This window comes from Magallana gigas, chromosome 7 (genome assembly GCF_963853765.1).
Source record: "Magallana gigas chromosome 7, xbMagGiga1.1, whole genome shotgun sequence".
Classification (NCBI taxonomy): Eukaryota; Metazoa; Mollusca; class Bivalvia; order Ostreida; family Ostreidae; genus Magallana; species Magallana gigas.
This window is the reverse complement of record NC_088859.1, coordinates 41,789,823-41,808,525: the sequence shown is the minus strand read 5'-3', so window position 1 is coordinate 41,808,525 and position 18,703 is coordinate 41,789,823. Positions and strand designations below refer to the sequence as shown.

Genomic DNA, 18,703 nt, shown 5'->3' with positions numbered 1-18,703 from the left:
AATGGGTAAAAATTTGGTTGAAAGCAAAGTCCTTGTGATATATCAGATAAAATTGATGTGTTGTGTAATTATCAATATTTATGGAGAAGTTACAAAGGTTTTTTAGTGCATAAAGATGTCAGCTGACTTTTTAGTCTATGAAGTTTTGTCTGTGTGGTCCATTTATTAATAAAACTTGTAGGAGCAATTTTTGAAATGCGTTTGTCCTTGGCACTCTGTTGATGTTTTGAATAAAACAAGATTTTTTACAAAATGTATACACGATGTTTACTTTCATCAAGTTCCATGCAGGTCCACTGAGGAGAAGCAGGTATTTAAGAGGGCAGGATGGTTTTGGCCATTTTTAGACTGTATTGATCTTCTTTAGAAGAAGAGCTATGTAAATTTTTTTAGGAAATTGCTCAAAATTAAAATAAAAAATTTTGCTGGACAGAAAGACATAGCTGACCTTTAAAACCTATTCCATATGTGGAAGCTAGCTACAGTTGTACTTTGATATCTCAAACACTGATATCTCGGATATACAATGGATATGTCAAAGTGATTTGTAAGTCCCAACCACTTATTTTAAGTATTTTACCATTGATATCTTGAATACTCAAATATCTTGAAGTTTTTGAATAGTCCCATCTAGTTTGAGCGAATGAAGTTTGACTGTAATTACTTCCATATTAGGAAGTCTGACATTATTCTGTGATTTCAATGTTTTCAACGCTTTTGACAACCATGTACTCATAAAAATAGTCCATGAAGAGTAGTTAACCCATAAAAGTATAGAATAAGCCAGATTATTTTTCAAATGTAAACATTATATTCATAAGGATTTGAATAATGTTGAACATATCAACAAACATACCTTTTTGCATTTGAAAAGTATATGGTAGTTGAACTCCTTAGTTGAAGGAATGTATTTGTACTAGTATTTAATTCTGTAAAGAACTATTTCTGACCAGCTTGAACAAAATGCTGTATATACCAATATAAATAATAAATGGTTTTCTTGTAAATGAGAAAGTACTTAGTTGATGAAAATACTTTTGCATATTCAAAAGTAATAAACATGTGTACAGTAATTTTTTTTTATCATGAGCCTCTCTCTCTCTCTCTCTCTCTCTCTCTCTCTCTCTCTCATTTTTTGTTTTAACACAACTTAAACCAATTTCACTTGAGAAAGCAAACAGTATGGCGATTTAATGTTTCTGGTCTGTTGTTAACTTTTTAGCTCATCTGAGCCAAAATGTGAAGTGAGTGATTCAGTTGTTGTCCATCAGGATTATCTAATATTTGTTACAATTTCATATTCTCAAGATAATATTGACCAATTATATTTAAACTTGGCACAGAATTTCATTGGGTACAGTGCAGTTATTTTTGTTCAGATAATGGCCAACCCCTTCAAAAAGGAGATGCTTTTGAAGAGATTGTTAATAGTTATGAAGTTTAGATCTGTTCAGTCAATTTCTTATAAAATACTTCCACACCAATATTGATCATATTTGGTATGAAGCATCTGTGGGGATTCTTGGCTCACAATGGGGATGAATTTATCATAAAACTGCATCACTGCTTCTTTTGGAAACAAGTTTTTCTACCCCTAGACATCTTGCAGACAGACTGAGGGTATACATGCATTAAATTATGATGCTCAAAACAGTTTTTATCAAATTTGTTAATTCCATGACCCCAAGGTCTTGACTTTTTATATATTACAACCCAGTGTGGGGTCTGTGTGTGTGTGTGTGTGTTGGGGGGGGGGGGTCCGGTCTTTAAATCAGTTGAAAAAATCTTCTTTATCTATAGTATTCTTTGCTGATCATGTCAAAATGCATTAATGCCCTTAGGTTTATTATCAAATTAGAGGTCTACATGCCAATATACTAGTACATTAACTATTAACTTGGACAATCATCTTCACCTCTTTATTTCATATTTGAGATTTTTCAATCCCTGATCCATTTATTGTCTTTTTACTAATGTCAAAATACCTTATGTTGTTTTATTAGTCAAGTGTCCTAAGAATCAGCCACATCTCATTTAGACAAAATTCTTCAAAATGGTTGTAGTCCCCATTCTTAAACCATTCATAGTCTTTAGTGTTTATGTCAAGAATAACACATTTTTGGTCAGTACCCATGAGCTCAACTTTTTTTCTAATGTCTTGTACATGGTTCATATAGCCAGTTGTAAACTATATATTTTGGCAAAGTTTATTTCATTATGCATAGGATTTGCTTGGAACCGTTGAAAATTGTTTTCATGGTGAGCAGTGTGGCCCGCGAGCCAGGCTCCTTGCTTCGCGCGTGTGTCTTGGTGGCAAGCAAAATCTTGCGTGACCAGGACGTTGATTAGTCAGTAACAAAGATACAATCAGGGCATTTTTTCCAAAAAATGAAAGGTAAACTTGATGCAGATTCCTCTACATGCATGCGCTACTATTTCTCAAATGTGCGTGCGTGCGGGGTCAAATGACAATAATAATGTCCGAGCGATTGTTCCCCTTTCCTTTAATCGACTGTGACATTTAGAGGATTTTCATAACTGTTTTTATGCTTTTTTATGTGTGTAACATAATAATTAACTATAATAGTAAATGCATCCATCCATCATGTAGCGCTCGACTGATGTTCTGTTGGACGGATTTTTGTTTCCCTTGACATCAAGATCAGAGGGGATATAAAAACTATCTTACACAGAACACGCCTTTCCCTCGCCCACACTGCTATTGTCTCTTCTGGTATTATATTCATTTTTTTTTTCAATTTGTTGGTTAGATTCACGAAAAGATTCGGTGAAATGAGATTTTAACAAAAATATACGAATTTTGAATCAAATATTACTCCATTTGATTTTTTTTTTAAATTTATTATTCTTTCTGGTTGTAGAATCTTGTGTATGTACATTCTACTGAATTTTTTTTTTGTAATTTGAACTTTTCAGACTCGGAAGATATTAACATGATAATCGGATGGTCAAGAAGATCCCTGGATTCAAGCGGTGTCAGTTTTTGGCGCCAAATCGTTTTCTTAATTAAATGGGTGAAATGAGCTACAAAAAATTGGGAGCATATCAAGCACAATCTCAGATTTCGGTACTTTTATTTGTTGATAAAATGTCATATTTCTTCCATGCTTTTTATGTTTGTGCAAATTCCTTCGATTAAAAAAAGTATTGTTGAAATTTAATCAACTCAAATAATTGATTTGGAGATTGCGATCTCCTCAATGGTATTTTGAAGGGAATGGTCATGCAAAGTTTGTCAAAGAAAGAATATTTTGTTTAAATTCATCGAATTGGTACTAATTTTTTCTTCGTGCCGACACAAGATGGGATATTCTTTACGATAAAGGACAGAGGACGGCAAAATCAATAGCCGGATTAGGTCAATCTCCCTTACGTTTTAGGGGGTATATTTGTTTTTGTTCGTATTTCGGCAAAATTAAGCAAAATTGCAAGCACTCATCGATAGATTTATTTGCCTTACAAATAAGACGATTTAGCGTGGTACCCCCTCTCCCCGAGCTTGGGGATCTATTTATAAAAGCGGTGTATATACAATCACCTATCCTACTCGACTCCACAGCGCTTTACTAAAGCAAAGGTATAAGAGTAATCGACAGAGAAGGTAGCGGTGCTATAGTGGTGGCAAGAAGAGCGATGTAAACAATGCAATAGTATTTACTCATCTCGGCTTGGACTTCGTAATTACTTTTTCTGGCTTCTAAATTTTCGACAGTGAGGTGTGAATTTTGTATTAAATAAATCAGTTATTATCAGGGAGAGGCGTGACACTGTGGAGAAAGGATCGTCGGTGTGTTATTACAATGGAGATTACAGAGATATAGGGGAATCATGAGAGAAGAACGGGCACACGTGTATCCATGGATAGAATAGGACAAAAATGTGTAATATATTTGTTCTTTACCTATGTTTAATTTATACAACAGCGAAAAGTGTCATCCCCGAAGAGAGAGAATGTGACATCGCAAACAAAAATGTAGGTATTTTAATTGATATGTAGATTGAATTACATGTAATATTTTTACATTTTTTTTTTAATTTTTGATTCAAAGGATTGTTTCCATGTTGTATTTTTTTGTATTACAGCTATCTTAATTTTTGTGTCTTGTGTAAATCGTAAATAACAATTCGTTTGGCCCGATAACCATTGTTTTAAAGAGATGAGTATTATTGACGAAAGTGGCAATACATGTATTTTCAAGACAAATTGAACTTCTATTTTCAGTCTATTATAGAATTAAACGAGATGACCAGTAAATATACGGAAAAGGCTATTATTATGTCCAAATAAATTCGTGTTTGCTGCATTTGTTTTTTAAGATTGTTAATTAAGTCCAGTTGGTTTATGAATTCTTGATGAGAACTAAACATCGGTGTCAGGTTCGTGTTGTGCGAGAAGCACAATGGATGAGGGGTGATTTTGGTGGGTACAGGAGCAAATTTCACAAACACCCACCAAAAAACCAGGTTGCAAACGGAGACGACATTGAAAATGCACATAAATTAGACTGGGTTCCCCCGGACAAAGGCGGGTTAAGTGCTTCTCCGCTTCCCGTCAAATTATATGTACTTTGGTGTCGGCAATTTTACAAAGTTTAAAAGTGACTTTTGTTTGAAAAAAATCCCAGGACAATAGGTTGCTAGTCATTTGGACAATTAAGCTTAAAGGCAAGGTTCATTTCATCGTTTACCGCAAAAATTCCCATTTTTCTATCATGAACGGTCTCGGATGTCTCGTGAGATGGGTTTGAAAACATTAAATTCAAGAAGTGTTTCACCACATTTTTAAAACCGTTTAAACTAGCGCCACTAAAGACAAAAAATTCACCGGAATCATTTGTAGAATCGTCACATTAAACATATTAAAAAGGCAGCGATATTGATGCCTTTTTACATATTTATATGGTTTGAAAATTGACAAAAAACACATGGTAACTGTTTAAAAAAAAAAAAAAAAAATTGTACATTTTGAAAATGCATTAAGTTTGAGATATTTATTTATTTTGTTTATTTCTAACATTTCTGAAATTTAAAAGTAATTATGGTTAATTTTTGAAATTCCCTTCAAATACTTGAGACTTGGTATTCTGTATCAAAAATACATATTTGAAAAATGATTTATTCGTATGTTTAACACTGTTTAATAAATGGAGTTAAAAAATCCCTTAGGCATTGAAAATTAATATAATCACAGGCCCAATTGGTATAATGTATGTTTTTTGGTATTTAGTAGACCATTAAACTCTTATATTATCAACCATAAAATATTAGCCTTTAGGTATCTAGGATTAACTTTATATACTTCCTATCAATAAATTATTTTTGCCATTCTTGTTTACCAAAATTTTTGGAGAAAGGATAAAAAACTGAAATAATTCTTTTTCAATAATTTTGACTTTTTTCTCAACTATCAAAAACTAGGTTTTCCTTTGTGAAATATGAATATTTTCCTTTAAAATCTCTCTATAAAAGATTCTTTAATGATATATTTCTCTCTTTAACAGCCTTCTAATTTGAATTCCTTCCTGTGGACGCTAAAGAGAGATCCCCCATCCTACTTTTTTGGCACAATACATGTTCCCTACACAAGAGTATGGAACTTTATACCAGAGAACACCAAAGTGGCCTTTGAAGAATCAGAAGACATTGTGTTTGAGCTGGATTTAACAAATCCATATACAATTTCTGCATTAGCCAATTGCCAGCTTCTCCCGAGTGGAAAAACTTTGGATAGTATCCTCCCAGAGGATATTTATGTTCGACTTAAAGACCATATTCAGTATGTGAAGTCCATGCTGCCATCATGGATGACTGCGGATCAGAAAGGGATGGGGCTGTATGCAGACTATTTGTTCGACATCATCGCAGGAAACTGGGAAAGGAAGCGTCCAATTTGGGTGATGCTAATGGTGAATTCTTTAACAGAAAATGACATTAAATCCAGAGGTATTCCAGTTCTGGATCTTTATTTGGCACAGGAAGCGGAAAAAATGGGGAAAGTGACCGGTGCAGTGGAACGGGTGGAGGAACAGTGTGTTCCACTCAATGAACTTGATTTCTCTCAGGTGTGTATGCTTCTAATGAATCATGCTTTGTTTTATTGCTTGGAGACATCACGCAAGTATTACGGAAAATTGCTGAAGTAACAATTATCTTGAAAGACTCACAAATCTTGAGAAGATTCCACTTTAAATAGGGCATCTTTCTTTATGCGAGATTGACAGAATAGAAACATATGCTTTTAAATTCAAATATTATCAGTGATATAAGTGGCCAATTTATTAATTTGTGTTCCAGATTTCTTTGCCCTCTCTTCTGAAGTGCATATTAATTTTAAAATGTCTGTTCAGAATATCCAGTACCATTATATTAATTTTTGTGGTTCATGTTTTATTAGAGGCCTTCTCTTCATTTCTTTTTATTTAGCAGATAGCAAAAAAAGATAAATTTAAAAAATTTTCAGACTTGCATGTAATGGGTAGAGAAAAAATTGCATTTCCTGTTGGTTTTATCAAAATATTAACCCTTCTAACATTTAAAGAAATGAAGTGAATTTTAGTTTGAATTAGGAAATACATAATTTAGAACCAATTGTTATAAAATGAATTATTTTGAAATGAAGGCTATAGTTAGGTAATGATTTCTTCGTGGAAATTGTCACACTACACGAAAAATAATGTAGGCTGTAGGTGGTCGTGGGTCAAAGGGAGCGCGATACATGTTAGAGAGATCTTGTTTACTTAAGTATAGGACAAACATTGTTGTGTTATATCTTATAGAGCCATTGTCTGTGTCAGACTGTGGCCAGGAGTAAACATTCGAATATGACTGGCTCTTGAACCCCCATGCAGACACCAAGTCCACGAATGTAGTACTACATGTATTTACATATATCATATTGTCAGCATCATTTAGACATCAGATATGGTAGATCATTGGTAACACTCTAGAAAACTTCTATCTTTATTTGACAAAACATTTTGGATGTTGAGATATAGTGAAGATACATGTACATAGAAATTTGAATGTTATTCTTAAACTTCAAATAATGCTACTTAAAGTGTTAAACTTCATAGGTGTTTGGGTGAGAGCAAAAAAAGGTGAAGAGAGAAGGATATTGAGAAACTGCCAGCAAAAGTGACAAGTTGATAATCAAATTAACTGATTCTTAATCAAACTGATAGGTGTGATTAAGGTGTCAACACTGTTTAGCTAGACAGGAGCTGGCGAGTTTGACCCGATGGAACACATGGCATGATTCACTGTCCAGTTACATTCTCCTCACCCCCTGCCAGACAGAATGACTGCGAGGGTGGCAGACATGTGTTCACACAGAAGAAAAACAAAAGCACTTTAACAGGAGAAATTGTCATTTGCTTTCTCTGTGTACTCTCTGTAAATTCAGGGTGGTCAAGGGTATGTTAATCTGCCTCAAGCTACAATCTTATCAGTTCATTGTGTAAGAGCGAAAGGGTTGCATCTGTTACTGATTTTTCAATTTAAAGCGTACAGTTAATGATAACAGATAAAGATTGGTGAGGTCCAAGTTCAAATGGGGAAACACAGGTGGTAGCGAAGTTTTCTCTTGCATTCTTCCAGGTCTTCAAAGCGTTTGCACTGGACAATCCAATTAGTGATTGAGTTCTGAAATGACTGTCAATCAGTCAGTCTGGAAAGTAAATGAGTTTAAGGGAGAAGTTTTTTCTTCATTGGTAGGAAGGAAAAAAAGGGGAATCAATCAAGACTTTGTCTGATCTAATACTTAAATTGATTCGCTTCCCTCTTTCATCTTGTTTTTTTCTTATTTCCCCATCTGAAAGGAATAGGCTTGCCGACTGATAGATATTTTTCTATTTTGAAAAAACAGGGAGGTTTGTGAAAATAAATACTTAGACATTTTCAAGAGAGATCTAAACAGTTTGTGTATATTATTTTAATGTGCAAGAAAAGAACAAAACAACACTTTGATTAAATGCATTTGTAATACATCAAAAGATGTCAGCCAAAGACTGGTGATAAAACCCAGCATCTCCGACATATACTGTAGTATATTGAATGATGCTTCATATTATTTCTCTCAGCAGTTGGCTCGCTAATCTAATAGAACTTTCCTGTTAATAGTAATAGGAGGCATTTTCTGCAATTAATTATATTGTAAAGTAACTTAATGTGATAGAGAGGGGGAAATTAGCAGATAATTCAGTTCTCTTATCAAGCGAGACCTCAGCTTAGTTGTTGTGTTGGAGCTTCCTACCGAGTGCCTCCTTCTCAAAGTGTCATCCCCTTGGAAGTCTGATCAATTGGACAGTCCTTGTTCGCAAATGACATAACAATCGATTTTTCCTCCTTCTTTTTGAAGAGGATATTACTTTTTGTCCTCTTTTTAGGAAGTGTTGAGATGAAGTGAAGGCTGCTAGGAGATTTTTTGCTTCATAATGAAGTTGTTCTTATGCACGTTTTGTGAATTTTTTTTTCCCTTCCATTTTTTTTGGAGCCACATGCAGATTCTCCATGCCAAGTTTTAAGTATCAGCCTACAAGGAGGTATATCCCACTCGAGGTTTTACAATAAATAAGTTCACTTCAGGAAAAGATTTATATGCATTGTCGAGATTTCTGAACTACTGCTAAGCTCTGAAAACTGACTCCTTAGGTACTTGTTTTTTCAAAGTCAATATTTCTCCCATCATCGCCAATGACAAGGCCCTTTTTCTATTCACGTTTGCCTCTTGAACTAATCTTTTATTTGACTTTAGAATAGTTTTAAAATGCACTTTAATTTCCTCTATTCACAGTTTTTAGTTTAGGGATACAGAAATTTTAACAAAAAAATCCAATGTGTAGGAAAAATAAATATGTATTATATAATTAAAGAATTTTATCTATGCAAAATTAACCTTTAAAAAGGCATTAATTGAAATTTTTAAACTTAAGGCTTCAGAAAATTTTGATCTTGAATTGAAAAAAAATTATGCAGGCTTCTTCATTTGGATTAGAAAGCAAGCATGAATTATGCATGTGTTTATGTAAATGGATTTTCTTTACCACCTGTTAGTCCATTGGTTGACATGGCTGTAAATAAATGTGCTGCCACAAAAATTCACGTAAATCAGTGTAATTTATGGACCTGGTTTACATTCCTTCAGAATAATAAGCAAGATATTTCATTTGTACTAACATGGTATATAGGACCCCTCAGAGAGAGAGAGAGAGAGAGAGAGAGAGAGATGCTCTCGGTTGTTTTTTTTTCAAAACATGGACAAATTTGAGCAACATAAAAAATGTACAAATGTAAATTCAATTATACACTCTTGCACTGGCCAACTGAATTCCACTAAATTTTAAAAATACTTAATGACCTGACCTTCTCCATAGTGTGAATGGTCAATGCCATATTAAAAGGGAACAGATAAGAAAATATGAATGATTTATTGACAGGATGATGATAGGACAAGATACGGATATGATTAAGGAATTTGTTTATTTAGATATTGGTAGATAAGAAAATAGACACGGGGAGGGGAAATCCTGTTAATATTGGCAATGCTGCAGATGTTTAGACTAATTACGGGGTGTTAACAGGGTCATCGTGATCTGAGGGAGCAGCTGAGAGAGGCATAATACTTTGATATTGTTGTACCAGAAATAAACTGGCTAGACTTTGAGAAGCGAGGCATTGGTTATAAAAGTATCACAGATCAGGCTTCTGTGTTATTTTTGTAAATCAATAAAAATCTATGATGTACATGTTGTAATTATGAATGATTTTTTTAAAAAGTTAATAATTATTCTATAGTTTTAAAATTCAAAACACTTTGAAATTTTTTTTTGGTTAGAGTATCTGTTTTTAGAAAATTCTGTCTTTTTTGTGCTGGTATGTGACATACTGGTAGCTAGTATATTATGTTTCTTGAATTCATTAAATCTTCATAATAAAAAAAAATAAGTAAAATTTTAGACTGAATTCTCAGACAGAATGATGGATAAACTCCTTAAGGAGCCTTATGAATTGGGGGAGGCACCCAAAATAAACATTCAACTTCTTGAAAAATGTCAATGAAGACCATGAATACAATGCTGAAAGAAATGGCTATTTACATTTGAACTTTTAATTCACTAATAAATTTACTCTGTACTTAATGATTTCATCTTTTGCTCGATATCTCAAAAAGGCTTGAAAAGACAGACAGGATTGGTGTTTTGACAAATCGTTTACTTGATTCAACACTTGTGTGTTCCTTCGTCCAGTTATGTAATCAATTCACGAACAGTGCTTTAATTTGTAAAGAGCCAAAATTTATAAATTTCACTTTAAGCATTACCCTGTAAAAATATTTTCTGTGTAAATATTTTACGTGTACAAATATCAAAAGTGCCCATATACCGGTAATTGGCTGTTGTGGAAAGAGGAACACGAACAGGAGCTTTGTTTAAAGACATTACCACAAAACTTTTTACCGTGTTCTTCCAGGGCTCCAAAATTTCAGAAGTCCTCAAAAATACCGTATAGAATAAGATTTTTAAAATCATATAGCCTTATCTAATGAATTATAGATTAAAAAAAAACTTTAAAATTATTTAACAGTCACTCCCAATACTGAATTGAAGCACATATGTGTATATGTATTGAATAGCCATCAGCACTTAGGGTTTGTTGATAAGAAAACTCAAAAAGAAGAAAATCCCCACTTCAAGAGTCAAGCGTTCCTAGCTTAGGGCAGATGCACATTGTATCAGTCAGCTATCAATTCATCTGGTACAGTGATCCAAACCAGAACCATGCACCTTGTCCCACTGTGGCCTCGGACTCCGGTTTTCTGGCTTCTGTATGGAGATCCGGTTCATGTGTTCCATATCGCCCAGTGAAAACGATCCACAGACTGGCAACACTTCTGGATAATGTAATCTGTGTGTAAATATCTTTTTTGACCTGTGGTGTATTGGTGAGAGGCAGTAAGATCAAAGAAAGAGGTGGATGGGGCAATAAAAACAATCGCTGATTACCAATTACATGCTGATGTATTGAAAGACCCAAGAACCATACATCAAGTCGAAGCAAATCAAAATGTTTTCCTATAGACAGATAATGACCCAGAACTTTTGGTGCATTGGAAGGAAGGGAGGGGATGGGTTAAGATGAACACAGACAAGGGCAATTACTCTGCAAGAGCAGCCAAGATTATTTCCCTTTTTGTGCTAGTCAAACAGGACAGTATTATGTCCTTTATGGAGACACCTTATTTTTTTTTTTTAAGGAATTAATGCCTTGATAGGGACTGGAGCAAGAAACATGCTAAATTTTTCTGTCTGGTGACAGTAATTGTATCATTCATCAGGCAAAGAAAAAACTAGCTGGCATAAATTGCAAAATGAAAACCAAAGTAGACAATATAATCCCACAGAGATTTCTGCTTCATTCAAACGTAAATTCATCAAGTTGAAGGTCTAGTATTTCTTGTAATATTATCCACCTCATTTTCATTCAGATTTAATTTTCAATGAAATTTTATTTCTTTCAGGTTTTGTTTGCGTTGAATCAAACACTGTGGCAGCATGAGGTTTCACGGTCCAGAAAGAACGCTGTTCACTATACCACAGACGACCTCATTCACCACTACAACTGTGGCGACCTTAATTCAATTATATTCAACCACGATACGGCACAAGTGCCGAACTTGGTCAATAGCTCACTACCCCCTCAAGATCTTCAGACTGCGAAAATGATTGATGAATACTTCCGAGACGAACTGATCAACAAACGCAACGAGAGGATGACAGACAGAGTCATCAACCTTTTGAAAGCTCACCCCCAGAAAAGCTTTTTCTTCGCTTTTGGGGCTGGTTAGTCAATGCTTTTAATTTGTCATCTTTGCTGGTGTCTCGTAAAATATATATGGAAATTCTTATAGCCCATAGGTCTGTGGGGTTTTTTTTTTCGGTAAGACTTCCTTTGCTAAATGAATCATGCAGTGATAGGGATCTTGCTGATATCTTTAAAACCTGGAATTAAGGGTGATATTTTTATAAAAGCAGTTTTATTACCGTAATGATGACTTGGGTCGTGATACTCATTTATTTGAAGATGAAAAGTAAAGATATCCTTATATGAACTGCAGATATCAAGATTTTTAAATTGTTGCTCTTCATACTGCCCAAAGGTGTTTGAGGACATTATTCTAATAGCATTTTCAGTGTTTACCTCAAAGAAAATATGCAGTGAGAATAGCAATTTGTAGAAAGTGGAATGCTTTTCAAGCCAAGTAAATCTGAATTACATCTCTGATTTATAAAAGACAGAATAAAATAGCAATGTTTCAATTTCCAAGATACCAAATCACTCCCCCATTATGTTGCCAGAGATTTGTAGAGTAATGGCTGATTTGGGAATCTTGTATAGTCTACCACTGCAAATGATGTCATGGATTTTTTTCCTTTGGAATGTAGTCAGTTCAGCCAAAAGAAAACTTTCTCCCCATCCTACATGTTTATTTTCCAGGTCACTCACTGGGCATTGAAACTATGAGTGACAGATTGAAGAAGTTGGAAAGAAACAACACAGAAAAACTGTGAATTCTTGTTTGTTTTTCAAGGTCAATTTCTGGCCACTGAAAGCATGACTAATGAACTAACATAAAACTTCCTAAAAAATTAATTTAAAACTGTACCAAGTTCAAATTTCCAGTAAGCAAGATTCTTAGGGTTCCGGATTTTTAAAGGATCCATGTACCTTTTAAAAACTTAATAAGACAATTGACTGCTTGTAATTTATGAAAATACATCTCCTGAAAATATTATTTTTAATTCAAGTACTAGTACATAAATTGCATGGTTGATGCTGAGTGTTGTTTTAAAAATAGGAAAGAAGATGAAACCCTTGACTATTAATACATGTAATTCATTGATATTCATACTTTTAGAAATATTTCATGCATTGATAACAATCTTCAAGGAATGAGCAAGTAGTTGTATGAATTCCAAGAGGATGAAAATAACAGTCATGGTTTTTAAAGAAAAAAATTATTTACAGGGCACTTTCTGGGCAATGAAACTGTGATTGACAGATTGAAGAAGCAGGGGTATTCCATAGAGCACATCCAGCATGACGACAGCATTCCAAGGTAGTGAAGCCCGGTCACAATTACAGAGGGGGCACTTAGTTTTTCTCCTTATCCATCACCTCTAAGTCAAAACCGTATGTTAATGTCAAAGCCATTTGGGTATTTACTCTAATACAGATTTAAGCCCATGGATTTGTTTGAGACTTACCCATTGTCATGGTATTGAAAGGATATGTGAGGTTTTCGGTGTGCTTCAATTTCTAAGTGAGAAATAGGTCACCTTTTTTTTATTGCATATGTAATAATTTAGATGAACAAAGATTTTTGTCAACCTAGCTGCTTTTTATTGTTAATATCAATAGAAGTGGAAATTACTGAATTTACTGGAAAATAACTTAGCTTTTTAACCCAAGTATTCTTTTGACAAAATAACAATGGGCATTAAAAATAATAATCATGTTTTCCATTTATTTTTTTTGGTTATTCAAACAACGCAACAGTAAGGTTCAATAAAGGTAATAAATAATTATGTTTGCAAGGGAGACAACTGAGAATCTTAACGAGCGAGTAATTGGGAAACTATTAAATAAAAATCTGACCAGAATCCTAAACTTACTGCACTAATGATAAAATTGTACCCCATGGAAAGTTTATCCAGAATACTTGCGTATTTCATTTTTATGATGAAAGTAAGCGATAGTCAGATTTTTTATATGGACCTCCAGGGGAATGCGGGCAATTATTTTCTGCCATTTTATGGAGAATGAAGAAAAGAGTACATAATCGGCAGACACAGGAACAAATACATCTTAATTATTTTGTCAGCTAAGGAGGTGAATGTAGAATAAATCGATAATGATCAGCATTCCACAATGTGAAATATAAAACCAACAGACTGTAGTCGCGTACGTCACAGTTCTGTTGACTTACACTGTTTTCCATTAGTGTCACTGAGGGACTTCCTATTTATGCATTTATCAATCTAATTATTAAGCTTCATAATTAAGACCATAAACTATCAGTTCTGTTGTAAAAACAATTCCCTATCATAGCTTTTAGCTCCAGTAAAAATGAAATCAGATATGAGTAACTCAAAGGACAATTACTCTAAACTTGTCATTTATCAAAGAAAAGATAATGACCTTGGGGTCATAAGAGGACATTGCCCCCATTTTTTCTTTGCTGATCAAATTGATACCATATAGTACATGTACCATAATCTTTTTACGTCCTGATTTATATAAGAAAAGAATGATGCCTATATATGAAGCTCTGTAAGACCTAATCTTCGGAAGAGACGTCCGTCAAAATTTTTTCAGTCTCGACGAATCTCGCTGAGATTATGTAAGACCCTTCGGTTTATGTTCATATGGAAAGTCTAGAAGCGCTAGTTGTTTTCCCATGTAAAAAAAAATACTTACTAAATATTATACTTTGACTGTTGAATATTATAGGTCTAAGGGAAAGAAAAGAAGAAAGCTAAGAAGAAAGAAAAAAGAGAGAAAACATTACTTCCAGTCAGTAGAAAATATATGGCTACCCATGGACCCCAGTAGAAGGTATAACCCTCATACATTGTAGTTACCAATTATGGTAAACACTTTTTGAAGATAAATGTGGTAATAGTTGTATGAATGAATTTGGATACTCATGTAGTTTACTGGTATTCTTTTTTATATAGACCATGGATGGACCAACTTAACAAAAAAACCAGGAAGCAAGCCAGAGCCCGTGAAACTCCGTTTAATGATTTATGGATTCGTATAGACAACAAAAAGTAAGATTCTCTCTCTCTCTTCCTCTGCTACTACCACTGCACAGGTTGCACATGCATTGACACTAGCTGGCATTCCTAAAATGTTTTAATTTTTCAAATTACAGTCCAGGGCTTATGACAGAACTGGCAGAGAGGTTTCGTCAGAGTTCAAACCAGACCCAGACCCAAACCCAAAAGAGTCGAGTTTATTATCAACAGGAAGCGAAATCCCTGTCACACATCATCCACAGTGACTTGATATTATACATTGTCATGGTTACGATATTGTTATTTTCTTGACAGTGAAGATTTCTCTCTTTACTGCTAACATTATAAGTTATTATTTTTTTACTTGTCTTTCAACTGGGGTACATTTAATGTTGTGTTCATCCTTGTTTTAACTAAATATTATACATAGTATGGTTGGTTTCCAAGAATGTGTAACAGGAACCATAACTCTTGTTAAAGTTGATGCACTGAGAAGATTATTTCCCTTGTTACTGTGATATTCATGTGTATACAACGCTTATCCTAATTTTTATAATGCTGATATTGTTGATCATGTGAGGACTAGCAAAATACTCAGTAGGCAAAATTAAAGAGGAAATAATGAATCCTTATTATTGAAAGAGATCTAATTAAGGAGGGAGAGACATTTCCATGCTCTGGTTATAAATATAACCCTTACATAGTGAGCTAGTCGCTGACTTAAATTACTCAAACAATAAATGATCATTTTACTTTATCCATACATGTTCACTGACAACTGAAATCCATTTTTTGCTAGTCATATATGTGTCATTTCTTTAGTTTGTCAAATATTGATGTCATGTGTTCAAAGTTTTTCTTCATCTATATTTAATACGTATGTATATGCACTCTGAAAAACACAACTTACCAGTATGGTAAAGAGTGGAAGATGATATTATCGATAGTTGGAAGGATTCATCAACACTATTTTCAGATAATTTTAATTTAATTACTTGCAGATTTTCAAGAAAGAAGTTTAATATAAAATGCAATACTTTTTTATGAAGGCTTTACATGCACTGATATGGGTTCGTCACTTCATTTTATACAACACCATTCATGTCATTAACATCCAGTCTTGTTTTTGCAACAATGTTTTGCTGTAACATTATTCTAGGAAAAATAATCCAGGAACATTTCAATTATTTTGCATGTTGTTTCATCCATTTCATGACTCTTAAGTTCACATAAACACGTTAAACAGATTGTTTCTCATTCACTTCATTAGAGTTGATTTCTAAGAAATCTGTTATCTTTTTTCAAGACATGGGTAATGTATCCTCAAGTTGGCTACCTCAGTTTTCAAAATACTTACGTTGAGCATTTCCAAATCAAATAAAACTCATTTCACTCCAAAATGTTGACTTATTTTATTGTATCAACTGAAAATGAATAATTCGTTCAATGATTCATTGAACTTAAACTGATATGGAGACAGACAGAATGCTAAGAAGATGTGGGATTCAGTAAAAATGCCCATAGCAGGATAGATAAGGAACTCAAAATAACAAGGAGGCCAGAGGCCTTGACAGTCACCCAAGTATCATAGCTAGATGGACCTGTCAGGGGGTCTTGTGTCTGCATTTTAAACTTCATTTCAAAGTCTCTTGTGTCTGCATTTTAAACTTCATTTCAAAGTATAGTCTCAGAAACTCCTCCGATTGTTACTCCCACTTTTATTACTGTATTTTATATTTGCATTGCAAACGTTGATTCATTAAAAAAAAAGGGGGGGGGGGGGTCAAATCTATGATTATCTATACCCTAGCTCAAGGGGGAAAAATGTTAACTTTTGGTAGACCAGGGGTCATGAATTTCACAATTAAGGTAGAAGAGATACTTGTTTTGTGTCACTTTGCTACACCTTTGGTAGAGGGCATCATGGACATCATAACCATGCAGTTTTAGTTATTTTCCCACGTGTGGGAGAACAGAAGAAAATTTGTCTCTTTTTTTGCATATTAGGCCCTGGGGGGGGGGGGTAGTAAAGCCATGAATTTCACAATTTAGGACAATTATAGTTTCTCTTACCATAGAAATGCTTCACACCAAACCTTACTTTAACCTTAATTCTCTCCATGCCAGAAGGCACATGAGGCTTGGACATTTATTTTCCATTAATGCCGGTCTGAGGCTGTACAGCATGCCGCATTCTTAGAGCTCTGGCCTGCTTTTATACACTCAACCTCCATCAACCGCGGCCATGTTGTTCTTGGTTGTCCCCTCTTCCTTCTTTCCTCAGGTGTCCACTCGAGTGCCACAGCAGTCATCCATTTGATCCTTTCTTAGAACATCGTCGATCCAGTTCCATCTCCTACGCCTCACCTCACAACTAATGTTTTCTGCCGCTACCATCTCCATAACGGTCTTGTTTGGGATATGTTGCTGCCATCTTATCTTGAGAATTCTTCTGAGGCACTTCGTCTGAAAGGTATCTATATCCGCTTTTCCTCTCTATTGGTTAGCCTCAAAGTCTTGCATACATACAGCAATACAGACAGGGCCAGGCTCTTGAAGAGGGAGACTTTGGTCTTCACACCAAAAATTGTAACAATTGGCTTTGTAGTTTTCAAAAAGAAGTTGAAAATGTGAAATTGCGATGTTGCACAATGGATGACGTACAATGACAGATGAAGACCAATTACTTGAATCCCCTTTATCTAGCTATGCTTTGAGCCAAGTTTGTTTAAAAATTTGTTTTGGAGAAAAACAAAAAATGTAAAAAGTTGAAAGATGGGCAGAGAGAGGGACAGACAGACAGATAAATAGACAGACAAACAAACAGACAACACTGACAAGCTCACTTGAACCTTTAGTTCAGATGAGCTTAAAATACAGTTATATCAAGAATTGTAATATCGCATTAAAGGGAGATAACTGTAGTAATATTTTTAGACATGATGTCTAAATACTTTCATGTTCACTAGCTTTCCCAGTGAATATGCATACAAATAATGAATACATTGTATATCTATGATAACAAAGTTGGGTAAATTTACCATAATTTCTGCTGCATGGTCTGCTGTGAAATATCTGGAAATATATTAATTAATTTATTGGTAACGTTTATTTATATACATTTAAAAAGCTTGAGACCAAACTAAATTACACTAGCTTTAAAAATATTGGAAATTATTGGATCAAAAAGATGCATTAAAAAGTTATGTCACCTTCACACCAAATAGTGCTGTTTTACAATATGACTTGAAAAAATGCAAAAGCTACATCTAACCACCCTTTTACTTGGATTGATATCTAAATAATATACACAATTCTTGATAATCAAGTGTCCATATACAAGATTAAAAACATGTAGCTCAATGATTCATAAGTGAGATCTCTTTTAGTACTGAACAAGTTTAAGTGAATTATAATTGGGTACTCTCAATGGCCGTACGTGGCATACCTTTATCAGATTTGCTCAACATTTATGATATCACCTTATTTACAATAAGTAATCCCACAATACTCTTATTTCAAGACACCAAGATAAAAATGCATTTACAATATACCGGTACAATGTAAGTGCATTTTTATGAAGTTCAATGGACATTACTTGTGCGTATGTTACATGTTTGTCATTTAATATCAAAATCCAATGTATCAACATCAGCTAAGGTTAAATAATGTGAACATTCTAATGAAAGGATGCCAAAGATTGGGTACACAAACCTTTGCCTTCACAAAAAATCTAAATATATATCCCGGTGTCTATATATAAATACAAAATTATACTTCAACGTTTTATCAAGGTACTTGTATGCAGGTTTTACACATAGTATGATCTGTGTTAACCTTCATACATACCTGAAGTATCTCAGCTTGTTTATCATAATTGAGTA

At 34.1% G+C, this 18,703-nt stretch overlaps 1 protein-coding gene across 1 annotated transcript; it reads left to right on the top strand.

Annotated features, from left to right (window-relative positions):
* The first annotated feature begins 3,341 nt into the window (after positions 1-3,341).
* On the top strand, positions 3,342-16,219 carry LOC105348486 (metalloprotease TIKI1). Its single transcript, XM_034458983.2, has 7 exons — positions 3,342-3,994; positions 5,523-6,083; positions 11,537-11,858; positions 13,045-13,135; positions 14,530-14,634; positions 14,757-14,852; positions 14,957-16,219. The coding sequence occupies exons 1-7, from the start codon at positions 3,899-3,901 to the stop codon at positions 15,129-15,131; spliced, it is 1,446 nt and encodes a 481-aa protein (XP_034314874.1). The 5' UTR covers positions 3,342-3,898; the 3' UTR covers positions 15,132-16,219.
* The last annotated feature ends 2,484 nt before the right edge of the window (positions 16,220-18,703 follow it).

Coding starts and splice junctions, on each gene's coding strand:
- LOC105348486 (XM_034458983.2), top strand. CDS start 3,899: ATGTGTAATATATTTGTTCTTTACCTATGTTTAATTTATACAACAGCG. Junction 6,084..11,536: donor ATGAACTTGATTTCTCTCAG/GTGTGTATGCTT, acceptor TATTTCTTTCAG/GTTTTGTTTGCGTTGAATCA. Junction 11,859..13,044: donor TTTCTTCGCTTTTGGGGCTG/GTTAGTCAATGC, acceptor AATTATTTACAG/GGCACTTTCTGGGCAATGAA.